The sequence below is a fragment of the Papio anubis genome, chromosome 2 (genome assembly GCF_008728515.1).
Source record: "Papio anubis isolate 15944 chromosome 2, Panubis1.0, whole genome shotgun sequence".
In the NCBI taxonomy this organism is placed as follows: Eukaryota; Metazoa; Chordata; class Mammalia; order Primates; family Cercopithecidae; genus Papio; species Papio anubis.
The window spans coordinates 103518084-103532261 of NC_044977.1; the positions used below are offsets into that span (position 1 = coordinate 103518084).

General features: G+C 43.5%; 2 protein-coding genes and 1 non-coding gene across 3 annotated transcripts in view; 1 reads left to right on the plus strand and 2 right to left on the minus strand.

Annotated features, from left to right (window-relative positions):
* LRRFIP2 (LRR binding FLII interacting protein 2) overlaps positions 1-14178 on the plus strand; it is a 177270-nt gene that overhangs the window by 22605 nt on the left and 140487 nt on the right. The window lies entirely within an intron of this gene.
* Positions 2711-4484, minus strand: LOC110742606 (40S ribosomal protein S16). Its single transcript, XM_031663490.1, is given in 4 exon segments — positions 2711-4042; positions 4044-4171; positions 4174-4277; positions 4279-4484. Coding segments are annotated over 4 exon segments (438 nt in total). The 5' UTR covers positions 4365-4484; the 3' UTR covers positions 2711-3922.
* LOC116274033 lies at positions 3750-3853 on the minus strand. The gene has a single exon (XR_004182513.1). It is a non-coding gene; the product is annotated as a small nucleolar RNA U13 (small nucleolar RNA).

Below are 14178 nucleotides of genomic sequence, written 5' to 3' on the forward strand. Positions count from 1 at the left end.
CTGAGCAGGCTGGACACTAAGGCCACAGCCTTCTCTCCCTTTTCTCAAGCCTTAGACCCACACTGCCATTTTCCCTATTGATGGGCTCTCACTGACCTGCCTTACCTAGTGTTGTTATTTAAACGTGTGCTGCAAAATTCCTGTCATAGCCATCATTGTGCTTGCTTCAGAGCACATATGTTACCTTCCCCCAAAGTTGGGAAACTCCTGGGAGGCAAGAGCTGAGGCTCCTAAGTCCACAGGTTTGCTCAGAGCCAAACTATCGGCCAATTAACAGGTTTTAGGGACTGGCTGAGTGACCAGCTGCATGTTTGCATGTTGGGTGGAAGAGCAGGATACCAAGATGGTGAGGTAAGTGGGAAGCTTTCCCTGGAGAACTTTTTAACCCCCAGAATACACCTATTCTCCAGTGAAAGCAACTAAGTCAAGGGGTTCTGGGAGAATTAGATAAAAGAATTGCAGCTCAAGACTGGCTCCATTAGGCCGGGTTCTTCTAGACTCCCATCATGGCCATATATACTTCTGAAAACTGTTGCTGTCATTAAATCTCCTGTTGATTCTTTTTTCCCTCTTAGTTTCTTGTTAAGAGCCTTTATGGGGGCTGCGTGCATGGCTCACACCTGTAATCCCAGTGCCTTGGGAGGCCAAGGTCAGAGGAATGCTTGAGGCTAGGAGTTTGAGACCAGCCTGGGCAACATAGTAGACTCCATTTGTGTGTGTGTATATATATTTAAAAAAAAAATTTTTTTTTTTTTTAATTAGCAGCACAAGGATTGCTTGGGCCCAGGAGTTTGAGGCTATAGTAAGCTATGATCATGTCACTGCACTCCAGCCTGGGTAAAAGAGTGAGACTCTGTCTCTAAAAACAAACAACAACAAAAACAAACAGAAAAAAAAGAAGGCTCTTACAAAAAACATTGGCTTTCCTTCTGCTAACCTGCAGTTTGGGAGAGAGCCTGGATAAAGATTCAGGACATGTGGCAACTGGGACCACCTCTGCCCTTAACTGCTTAGCTGGTCATTCATTCAACAAATAAATACTGAGAACCTACTATGTGTCAGGCATTGTTCAAGACACTGCTAAGGATATAGTGGTGAACAAAAGAGACCAAATCTTCTCCATTTCTGTTCTTTCTTGGAGACAGGAGGCCTTCATCAGCTCTCATGGCTTTTTCAGAGCTATCATTCCACAATTATATGAATGAAGGAAAAACAATTTTCTCTCTCTCATTCAAGGCAAAGGGGTATTCAAGGTGCCTCAGGAGATGAAGCAAGTGGTGGCATTTTCTTGGAAATAGTTCAGAATCTGGATGGATGGAGAGAGAAAGAGATTACATAATTAAAAGCCCACAAATGTTAGTTCGTTGCTGGCACACAGTGAACACAGTGAACACTTACTAAATATCTGTTTGGTGGATGAATCATGTGGGAAAAAGAAGGGGACTTAATGGGTGGCTGCAGGGAGAATTTCCTCACTTTGACTTGAGGCCCTCACATGTGCCTCTTTCCCTCTCTCCTTGGGAGTACTACTCCCAAGTACTCCTGTCTCCCCCATCTCCTCAGGCATTTGGACCCAAGTGTTCCAGGCCTGAGAGTCCAGAATTTCCACTCTCTGTGATACAAAGAAGAGGCCCTGGCTCATTATTGACTATAACCCTAGGGGTTTTCCTCTTATGAGGGAAACCCTCCCTCTCTTAATATGCCAGGTCTTCCTAAGAGGAAAGAATGTCTGCTTCCTAGGCACCTAATATAAACATCCTTAATGGATTTAAGCCTGGGGTCACAAGTTCAAGGGCACACAGAAAAAGGCGAGGCAGGTAATGTCAACTGTGACAGACAATAAGGAATGCTGGGGACTGTGGTGACCTGGAGAACTGAGCCTCATGTGAACAGAATCATACTTTTAAAAAGTACTGTGTGGGCCAAAACAGTGGCACTCATGTATGGGTGTTCGAAGATCAGTGAACTATCAGTTTATGGCATCTATTATTAGAAACAAGCCAGAAAAACTTGTCAACTTTTCATTCTTCTCTTTGCGGCATGTCTCCCTGAGATCACATGGCTGCTTGAATGGAGGGAAAGAAGAGGAGGACATGCCCATCGGAGAATGTAGGTTAATATCTTAAATAGTATTCTACCATACCCACGTTTGGCTTGGATAGAATGTTTTCTTGAGCTAAACTCCATAAAATTCCTATAGAGGCACAATTACTGATTCAAACAAAAGCTGCCTTTGACTATTGAGAGAGGAGTGTCTGGGTCAGAAGGATCAATTTTCTGATGAATCAGTGAGCAATTCTGAGTGGAACTAATCAGGTTTGTGTTGTGTCACCCGTTATTTATAACCCACGGTTCAGTGATCTGAAATCTGACCGCTCCTCCTCTGACTTCCCCCCACCTCCGACTTCCCCCCACCTCCTTCTACTCTCCTAACTTTTGCAAATGTACCACATGTGTACATACACAGAGAAATACAAAGATGAAGAAAAGCATTTTTCAGAAACAAGAAGGCTCAGAGAGATGCTAGAGCCTTCCTGAACAGTACTGGAAACAACAAAAGATGCAAGGCTGTGATGGCCAGTGGAAGTAATTTAACTCCTCTGCCTCCAGGGAATCACAAGGTCTCAGGAAAACAGCCATGAGTAACAAATTAGTTCCCCAGCAAGGCAAATTCCTGGAGGATTAAAGAGAGGGAGTGTTCCCAGCAACACTTCTAGCTACTGATGCCTAGGGATAGTAAGGGCAATCAATTAATTTTTCCCTCAGGATTCCAACTGTTATCCTATAAAGTATTGGGTCATATTTCCAAAGCCACGTTAGGTCAGGCCTTGGTTACCCATCACATTAGTTAAGGTTATATTGGTTTCAGGAAAAAAAAAGGAAACTTTGGCTGACTTAAACAAAAAGGAGGATTATTGGGAAGCTCCTGTGGGCTTTGATGAAATCAAAAAGAAAGCTAGATAACCACAGCTCAGCAAGGGAAGAAACTGAGCACCAGGAGTTCATGGTTGTGTGGCCATTGATATGATTCTGTTTCAGTGTGCCCAGGCTTTCTGGTTCTTTGGGATAAAAGGATCTTATGGGCCTTGTGACTTAGCTTGGGTTCCCCAAAGGCAGAGGGATTCTGGTGTGATGTACGGAGAGAGTGCTCTCAGGAGAAATCTGTTAAGGGAGTGAGGGAAGCAGGGTGGTACAGGAGACAGAGCTAAGCAAGCCTAGCCTCAGCCTGATCCCATGATGGGACCTGGAGAGTGAATGACATGACTGAGTTATCCCACTTTGAAGCAATGGTGTACCTCTCCCTCCAGGGGGAGAACATACTTTCTCAAGCATTTTTGGGCAAGATGATTCAATAGCAGGGCCACCTGTGAGGTGTTCACAGCTGACATTCACAGCAGCTGGGGGATGGTACACTGCCTAGTCAAGGAGCTCTGGGCAGAGCACCAACAGAATCCACTGCTCCTGGCTTGGGTAAGGTGTCCACTCAACAGCAATTAGCCATTGAGAGAGAGGCAAAACCTTGAAGTCTAGACATGGCAGCAGGGGCTATTTCCAGAGGAAAGTAAACAGGAGTGATGGGCAGTTATACCAAATGGTGTCCACAGTACCCACTTGAATCACTTCTAATGAAAATGCCCTCCTGGTCAATGTGTACAACTGGCCAGGTGTTTCTTCCTGAGTAAGAAGAATATTTCCCAGGCACTTAACATAATCTCTTTTTTTTTTCTTTTTTTTTTTTGTTTTTCTCATGTCAGACAGGTAATATGTTGACATGGTAACAAGGTTCGAGGGTGGCTCATCTCACACATGGGTGGGAACACCCAATCATCATGCTCATGAACTACAAAAGGATCATCTATTTTTTAAAAAATCTCTCAAACATTGTTTATCATACAAGTAAACCCCAGTTCTCATGATGGGCTTATTGGTAGGATTTCTGGTAGGAAGCATGGGTACCAGGGTCTCTCGCTTTTTTGGATTAGTGGTGGTGGAGGTCAGCCACCAGCAGGGTCCAGTCATACTGTATGATAATGTCTTTGATCTTTGTCTTTGATCTCCTCCTTGGAAAACTCATCCATATACTTCTGGTAATAGGACATCAGGGCTTTAGAGCTAGACTGATGGACAGCATATATCCAGGCCATGTGATCACCACCTTTCACATGGACATGTCCATACCAGCAAATCACTCCTTGTCCAGAAGCAGAACTGGTTCCAGCAGCTCGTATATCAGTGTGTACAGCTCGATCATCTCCAGGGGCCGCCCATTCACCTTGATTGCTGTGTTTGCAGTGTGTCACAGCTGTGGCTGTCTTCTTGCATCTGAAGACCTGCACAAACCGCAATGAGCCCTTGGAAAGCATGGCTACAGGTGTGGATAAGAACTCCTCTCTTTTTTTTCTTTTTGAGACAGGGTCTTGCTTTGTTGCCCAGGCTGGAGTGCAGTGGAGCAATCTCAGCTCACTACAACCTCTGCCTCCTGTGCTCAAGCAATTCTCCTACCTCGACCTCCCGAGTAGCAGGGATTACAGGTGCCTGCCACGAAGCCTGGCTAATTTTTGTATTTTTAGCAGAGATGGAGTTTCACCATGTTGGCCAGGCTGTCCATTTCATTTTTTTTTTTAACATAATCTTAATAGGGAGCTCTCCAGTTTAAACACAGTCCTTGACACTCCCTATCGTCTACCACAATTGATCATATGATAGACTCTTTCTGTGTGCATTTGAGTTTGTGACCCCAGGCCTAAACCCATTAAGGAAGAGTATGTTAGGTGCCTAGGTACATGTGTAGAAGTGGAATTTATGGATTCTGGGGCATGAATGTGTTCAACTTTAGCGTATATTGCCGAAGAGTTCTCCAAAATGGTTGTACCATTTGATACTGCTTTTAACAATGTATGAAAGTAGGCTGGGCATGGTGGCTCATGCCTATAATCCCAGCACTGTAGGAGGCCAAGGCGGGCAGATCACCTGAAGTCAGAAGTTCAATACCAGCCTGGTCAACGTGATGAAACCCCATCTCTACTAAAAAAATACAAAAATTAGCCAGGCGTGGTGGTGCATGCCTGTAATCCCAGCTATTTGGGAGGCTGAGGCAGGAGAATTGCTAGATCCCAGGAGACAGAGGTTGCAGTTAGCCAAGATCACACCACTGCATTCCAGCCTGGGCAACAGAGCAAGAGACTGTCCCCAAGCAAACAAACAATGTGTGAAAGTTTCACTTGCCCCACATCCTTGCCAGCACTTGGTATTGTCTGTCTTTTTCATTTTACTTATTCTAGTAGATATGCAGTATTGTCTTATGGTGGTTTAAATTTGTATCTCTAGGCCAGGCATGGTGGTTCACACCTATAATCTCAGCACTCTGGGAGGCTGAGGCAAGTGGATTACTAGGAATTTGAGACCAGCCTGGGCAACATGGCAAAACCCCATCTCTACTAAAAATAAAAGGAAATTAGCTGGCTACAGTGGCACATGCCTGTAGTTCCAGCTACTTAGGAGGCTGAGGTGGGAGAATCGCTTGAGTGTGGGAGGTGGAGGCTGCAATGAACCATGATCTTGCCACTGCACTCCAACTTGGGTGACAGAATGAGACCCTGTCTCAAACAAACAAACAAACAAAAAAAAAAAAAAAAGAAAGAAAGAAAAGAAAAGTATTTGGCATCTGCCTAGTAAGTAATGAAGTCAAGCACTATTTGATGTTTTTTCTTGTTGGTTCAGGTGAACTGTTTATGAATTCTGTATATTAATATACAAAGCTCTTGGCCAGGTGTGGTGGCTCATGCCTATAATCCCAACACTTTGGGAGGCTGATTCAGGACAATGGCTTGAGGCCAAGAATTTGAGGTTACAGTAAGCTATGATAGTGCCACTGCACTCCAGCCTGAGTGACAGAGTGAGACCCTGTCTCTTAAGAAAAAAAAAAAAAAATGTTCTTTAACTCAAAAAAAAAACCCAAATCCTCTGCACTGTGGCCAATGAATAATTTCATGGCAGAAGGGTGTTGTGCCCCTCCTTTTACACTAATATATAATTATTACATATTGAACATAATACTGAAGCCCAGTGTATTCACCTATTTGGTGAAGTTGAGATTATAGCCCATGTTTCCTGACAAGCTGTGCACACATCTGTTGGTTCTCATCGGCCTGGCATCCCTTAATCCTACTAACCTCTCCTTTTTTCCTTCTCCATTTCAACCATGGGACTCCGGGGAGGTTACCAATCACATTATTCCCTCCCTTTGGCTACCCAGCCATAAACTGGACCCGTCAATTTATTTCTCCATAAAGCTTGAAACTCAAATGAAAGGCTCCTGAAGTCTCATAGATGTGCCCTGAGAAGAGACCCAGGGTCTCCTGCTGGTAAGGACCTGGAGCTTCCCAGTTTCCTGTCCTTCCAAAGATCACGACCTCTAGCTCTTCCCTCAGTTCTGGAACTATTCAAGAATCCTCTTTCTAATAAACCCCTTCTTCCTTTAGTCAGAGTCAGTTTCTACTGTGTGTTAGTCAGAGAACTAATATAATCCCAATTCTCTTTTTTTCTGCCACCATCAATGAACAAAATGGGGAATTTTAAAATTATTTAATTGCAATATACCTATTTATATTTTATTTATTACATTTTGTAAATAAGATTTTCATGGCCGGGTGCAATGGCTCATGCCTGTGATCCCAGCACTTTGGGGGGCTGAGGTAGGCAGATCATCTGAGGTCAGGAGTTCGAGACCAGCCTGGCCAACATGGTGAAACCCTGTCTCTACAAAAACATAAAAATTAGCTGGACATGGTGGCGCGCACCTGTGGTCCTAGAAACCTCGGAGGCTGAGGCAGGAGAATCGCTTGAACCAGGAGATAGAGGTTGCAGTGAATTGAGATTGTGCCACTGCACTCCTGCCTGGGCAATAAAGTGAGACCGTCTGAAAAACAAAATTGGCTTTTAATTTCTTAAAATTGGCTTAGTTGGTCATTGCATGTTAAAACCATAACTGTAGCTACTCAGAAGGCTGAGGCTGGAGTATCCCTTGAGCCCAGGAAGGAGTGGTTGCAGTGAGCCAGGATCGCAACACTGCACTCTGGTTGACAGAGTGAGATCTTGTCTCAAAAAAAAAAAAAAAAAAAAAAATTGTCTGGGCATGGTAACTCATGCCTGTAATCCCAGAGCTTTGGGAGGCTGAGGCGGGTGGATCACCTGAGGTAGGGTATTTGAGACCAGCCTGGCCAACATGGTGAAACCCCATCTCTACTAAAAATACAAAAATTAGCCGGGTATAGTGGTGCATGCCTGTAACCCCAGCTACTTAGGAGGCTGAGGCAGGAGAATCCCTTGAACCCGGAGGCAGAGGTTGCCGTGAACAGAGATCATGCCACTGCACTCCAGCTTGGCCTGGGAGACAGAGTGAGACTTTGTCTCAAAAAAAAAAAAAAAAAAAATTAAACGTAATTTAATTTAAAAAACCATAACTGTAAGTTTTTGAAACATGCATCATTTGAGTACCTATATCCCAGGTTTATTTATACTAACAGAGAGCTAGCAACTTAGAAAAATACTTTTATTTCCATCCCTTTGAATCATCTAGTCTAAGGGGAGGCAAAATTTTCTATAAAGAGCCAGATAGTAAATATTTTTGTCTTTGTAGACCACATGGTTTCTCTCATAACTACTCAACTGTTGTTGTAGTCACAGACAGTACATAAATGAATGGGTGTGGCCATGTCTTAATAAATAGACACTGCAATTTTTGTTTTTGTTTTTGAGATGGAGTTTTGCTCTTGTTGCCCAGGCTGAAGTGCAATGGTGCGATCTTGGCTTACTGCAACTTCCGTCTTCTGAGTTCAAGTGATTCTCCTGGCGTGTGCCATCACATCTGGCTAATTTTGTACTTTTAGTAGAGACGGGGTTTCTCCATATTGATCAGGCTGATCTTGAACTCCGGACCTCAGGTGATCCACCCACCTTGGCCTCCCAAAGTGCTGGGATTACAGGAATGAGCCGCCCGACCCGGCCTCTTTTTTTTTTTTTTTTTTCCTGAGATGGAGTTTCACTCTTGTTGCCCAGGCTGGAGTGCAATGGCAGGATCTCGGCTCACTGCAACTTCTGCCTCCCAGATTCAAGCGATTCTCCTGCCTCAGCCTCTTGAGTAGCTGGGATTACAGGCACGTGCCACCACGCCTGGCTAATTTTTGTATTTTTAGTAGAGACAGGGTTGGCCAGGCTGATCTCGAACTCCTGACCTCAGGTGATCTGCCCGCCTCCGCCTCCTAAAGTGCTGGGATTACAGGTGTGAACGACTGCACCTGGCCGACACTGCAATTTGAATTTTATATAATTTTCAAGTGTCGTGTCATAATATATTCTTCTTTGATTTTTTTAAAAAGACCATTTAAAAAATGTCAAAATGATTCTTAGTTTTCAGGCCATAGTGGCCAGATTCATTCTATGGGGCACACTTTACCAACTTCTGCTCTAATCTCCTGACTGATTATACATTATTATTATTATTATTATTATTATTTGAGACGGAGTCTTGCTCTGTTGCCCGGGCTGGAGTGCAGCGTTTGATCTTGCCTCCGCCTCCTGGGTTTAAGCGATTCTCCTGCCTCAGCCTCCCGAGTAGCTGGGATTACAGGCATGCACCACCACTCCCAGCTAATTTTTGTATGTTTATTTTTGTATTTTATTTATTTATTTATTTATTTATTTTTGAGATGGAATCTTGCTCTGTTGCCCCGAGTTGAGTGTAGTGGCACGTTCCGGCTCAGCTTCCTGAGTAAATGGGACTACAGGCGAGTGCCACCATGTCTGGCTAATTTTTGTATTTTTAGTAGAGACAGGGTTTCACCATGTTGGTCAGGCTGGTCTCAAACTCCTGACTTTAAATGATCCACCCACCTCAGCCTCCCAAAGTGCTGGGATTATAGGCATGAGCCACCAGGTCTGGCCTGATTATACTTTATTGAGCAGAAGAAATAGTGACTTCTTAAATTCAGATTATAAAATAATTGGCACTATTTATGGAATAAATAGTAACTTATTTGTCTCCTAAATTGATGAGAATATACTCAAGGATATAAGTATAAAATAGGAACTGGATAAATTTTTTCTTATTCCCAGGAATTCCTATGTAACATAGCAGAACGTAAAAAGATCATACCATATACTAAATTTCTTTGTAGTTGTTTTGGGACTATCTAATTTTTTTTTTTTTTTTTTTTGAGACAGAGTCTCGCTCTGTCGCCCAGCCTGGAGTGCAGTGGCCAGATCTCGGCTCACTGCAAGCTCCGCCTCCCGGGTTTACGCCATTCTCCTGCCTCAGCCTCCCAAGTAGCTGGGACTACAGACGCTCGCCACCTCGCCCGGCTATTTTTTTGTATTTTTTTACTAGAGACGGGGTTTCACCGGGTTAGCCAGGATGGTCTCGATCTCCTGACCTCGTGATCCGCCCGTCTCGGCCTCCCAAAGTGCTGGGATTACAGGCTTGAGCCACCGCGCCCGGCCGGGACTATCTAATTTTATAGCATACTAATTAAACATTTATTGTTAACATAGAATCAAGGAAAATAAGGGGCTTTAAGATGTAAATCACTTAGTCACTTACAATAATAATGATACCTTAGATTTATACAGCATTTGCTAGTTTACAAAAATTATAGTTTTATATATTATCTCTTATGATCCTTACAACAACCCTGGAGGTAGACAGGCAAGGTCTTATTATCCTAATTTAAAGAAGATCAATCTGTCCAAGATTACACAAGTGACAAGGGAGTGGGAGAAATACTCCAGTCACATCTCTGAATCATAGTCAAAAGTTGTTTCCATAAAATATAATGCTACAATCATACAATTCAAGAACAGGTAATGAGTAAATCCTGCTTCACTAGCTGAGGAACATAAGACATCTCACCATAAGGATTCCTTCAGTTTGTCAACTCAAGCTCCATGTGCCTAGATTAGTGGAAAATCTAGACCTTTCCTTCCCCCATCTTAGCTCAACCTGCTTCCCCTGATAAGCTTAGGAATCACAGTGGTCACAACCACAGCTGATTGCTCTGGAAGGTATCACCCTAGCTGCTGCAGAAGCTGAGAGCCTGGTGTCACTGCTGATTCTGAAATGTTTTAAAGCAATATCTTTGTCAAAGTTATACCCTTGAAAAGCCATGCCTTTTGTCAACTTCCACTGCTGACCACAGGATTTGAGCACAGTGTCCTTATGTCTACTAAAGCCCCAGTCAGAAATAATTGCAGCCCATCTCAAACCCAAGTGACATCTTGCTGACAGATAGGCCATCTTAAAGAAATGACTTGGATTGAGATTTGTGTCCTTGCCGTGGCTGATGCTGGTACAGCTTCCTTTAAGGCTTCCATTAAAAAAGGAAGAGAGAAGCCTTTTTCCTCAGGATTACACATTTAGACAAGAGCACTCAAAACCAAGTGGTACAGGGATCCCAATATTACAGTTCTTTGGATTCATTCATTCAGTCTCTTCCCCAGGGCATAAGCCAAGAGCAGACATAAATTGCACTAAAGCCTTTATTTATTTACTTATTTAAAATTTAACTTCTTGTTATGAAAATGTCCAAACATACCAAAAAAAAAAAAAAAAAAAGAAGGCCGGGCGCAGTGGCTTATGCCTGTAATCCCAGCACTTCGGGAGGCTGAAGCGGGTGGATCACTCAGGAGTTCGAGACCAGCCTGGCCAGCATGGTGAAACCCCTGTCTCTACTAAAAAATACAAAAAATGACCCGGGTATGGTGGTGCACACCTGTAATCCCAGCTACTTGGGAGGCTAAGGCAGGGGAATAGTTTGAACCTGGGAGGCAGAGGTTGCGGTAGGCTGAGATTGCGCCACTGCACTCCAGCCTGGGCAACAGAGTGAGACTCTGTCTCAAAAACAAACAAACAAACAAAATGGTATTATGCTTCTCCCCTGCTCCCATGTACCCATCACTAAGCCTTAATATTTATTGACTGGTCAGGCACGGTGGCTCGCGCCTGTAATCCCAGCACTTTGGGAGGCTGAGGCGGGTGGATCACGAGGTCAGGAGATCAAGACCATCCTGGCTAACTCAGTGAAACCCCATCTCTATTAAAAATACAAAAAATTAGCCACGCGTGGTAGCGTGCATCTGTAGTCCCAGCTACTTGGGAGGCTGAGGCAGGAGAATGGCGTGAACCTGGGACGCAGAGGTTGCAGTAAGCCAAGATTGTGCCACTGCACTACAGCCTGGGTGACAGAGTGAGACTTCGTCTCAAAAAAAAAAAAAAATTATTGACTCTCTCCTAATGTTCTGTGCTGCCACTTCCTCCCCTCAGAAGTATTTTGAAGGAAATACTGGAGATCATATAATTTCATCCTTAAATAATTCAGTATATGTCTCTAACAGAAAAAGACTGTTTTTTGTTTTGTTTTGTTTTGTTTTTCCTTTTTCTTGTCTGAGACAGTCCTTTTTCTTGTTTGAGACAGAGACTCACTCTGTTGCTCTATGGCTCCATCTGGGCTACTGCAACCTCCACCTCCCAGCCTCAAGAGATCCTCCTATCTCAGGCTCCTGTGTAGCTAAGACTACAGACGTGCACCACCACGACCAGCTAATTTTTAAATTTTTTTTGTAGAGATGGGGTTTCACTATGACACCTAGGCTGGTCTTGAATTCCTCCTAGGCTCAAACGATCAGCCTGCCCCAGCCTCCCAAATTGCTGGGATATAGGCATGAGTCACCACACCAGGCCAACTGTTTTCAAAAACACAACCACAGTATCATTATGACATTGACAGAAGTATTAATCTGTAATTAATGTTAATTCCTTAATATCATCTAATATCCAGCCTATAGTAAAATTTCCCCATTGTCTCAGAAATTTATTTTTAAATAATTGGATTATGAAATAAAGATCCACATACTATATTCAATTTTTGTGTTTCTTTCTTTCTTTCTTTCTTTTTTTTTGAGACAGAGTCTTGCTCTCTTGCCAGCCTGGAGTGCAATGGCACAATCTCGGCTCACTGCAATCTCCGCCTCCCAGGTTCATGCCATTCTCCTGCCTCAGCCTCCTGACTAACTGGGACTAAAGGCGTCCACCACCATGCCCAGCTAATTTTTGTATTTTTAGTAGAGATGGGGTTTCACCATGTTGGCCAGGATAGTCTCAATCTCTTGACCTCGTGATCCGCCCGCCTTGGCCTCCCAAAGTGCTGGGATTATAAGCATGAGCCACCGCGCCCGGCCTATCATTTCTTTTCAATTTATTAGTTGAAAATAATTTATACAAAAGGACTTTTCCTTTAAAACTCATTGGCTACACTGAAATACAATTTGTACAATAAAGGCAGAACAAATGTTTAGTTATTTCCCTTTGTTTACCAATTACTATTACCATATAATTAGCAACTTGCCATGGCAACTTCTATAGGCAAGTAGTGAATTTCTTTCCTTTTTAAAAAATTTTTGTAGAGACAGAGTCTCATCATGTTGCCCAGGTTGGTCTTGAACTACTGGGCTCAAGCGATACTCCTACCTTGGCCTCCCAAAGTGCTCAGGTTACAGGTGAGCTACTGCACCTGGCCTGAATTTATTTTCTTAGTATCATTATGAACTTGTCAATTTTAATGTCATTGATGTGATAAGTGATTTAAAATACATTCTGTGCTTTGGGAGGCCAATGTGGAAAGATTGCTTGAGCTCAGGAGTACAAGACCAACCTGGGCAACATGGCAAGACCCAGGCTCTATTAAAAAATAATAATAAAATAAAAATCTAACAATAGGCCAGGCACGGTGGCTCACGTCTGTAATCCCAGCATTTTGGGAGGCCGAGGCAGGTGGATCACCTGAGGTCAGGAGTTCAAGACCAGCCTGGCCAACATGGTGAAACCCCATCTCTACTAAAAACACAAAAATTAGCTGGGTGTTGGCCGGGCACAGTGGCTCACGCCTCTAATCTCAGCACTTTGGGAGGCCGAGGCGGGCGGATCACGACATCAGGAGATCGACACCATCCTGGCTAATGGCTAACACGGTGAAACCCTGCCTAGAGAACCTTTGCCTTAAGGAGAAATATTTTCCTGAAGAACTAAAATGTAAGACCAAAATCTCTAAATATACTTGAGCAATATTTCCAGGATTTTCTACCTGTTCTCTGATTTTCTCCTTTTCCTTTATCCAGTTTACTGGCTTTTATTTAGTGAATTTTTGGTGTCTGAGGCTAAAGATTGACTGCTCTGGCACCCCTACTAATGATTTCTTTTCTTTTCTTTTTCTTTTTCTTTTTTTTTTTTGAGACGGAGTCTCGCTCTGTTTCCCAGTCTGGAGTGCATTGGAGCGATCTCGGCTCACTGCAAGCTCTGCCTCCCGGGTTCACGCCATTCACCCGCCTCAGCCTCCTGAGTACCTGGGACTACAGGCACCACATGCCCGGCTAATTTTTTTTTTTTTTTTTTTTTTTTGTATTTTTAGTACAGACGGGATTTCACCATGTTTAACCAGGTTGGTCTCGATCTCCTGACCTCAGGATCTGCCCGCCTCGGCCTCCCAAAGTGCTAGGATTACAGGCGTGAGCCACTGCGCCTGGCCCTACTAATAATTCCATCTTTATGTCATTCATATTACATTTATAAGACCTACTCTTCCTATAACTAGTATTCGCATCTGCATTTTCATAAAATAAGAGTAAATAAATATTCCAATAATTGAACACTACTCAACTAACTAAACACTACCATACCATGTGGACAACCACAAGGATGCTGCTTAAACTGAAGCAATGACTGACAGTCAGTGCCATTGTATGTGAGTACCCCTTGCTTGGTAGCTTAGCTATCAAAGCCAGCATTTGATGTGTAAAAGATGATTTCGGCATTTTGATGGAGGATGCATAAAACCCTGTTATTGACTGTGACATACTGGATTGTTTCTGTTAGCTTACTCGTTATATCTCCTCTAGACAGTTAGTTCTGGGGGAACAGGAGCCACATCTGTATATTTTACTCCTAGCATCTGTACAAACCGTATATGCTTTTTTTTTTTTTTTTAGATGGAGTTTTGCTCTTGTTGCCCAGGCTGGAGTGCAATGGTGCAATCTCGGCTCACTGCAACCCCCGCCTCCTGGGTTCAAGCGATTCTCCTGCCTCAGCCTCCCGAGTAGCTGGGATTATAGGCATGCACTACCACATCTGGC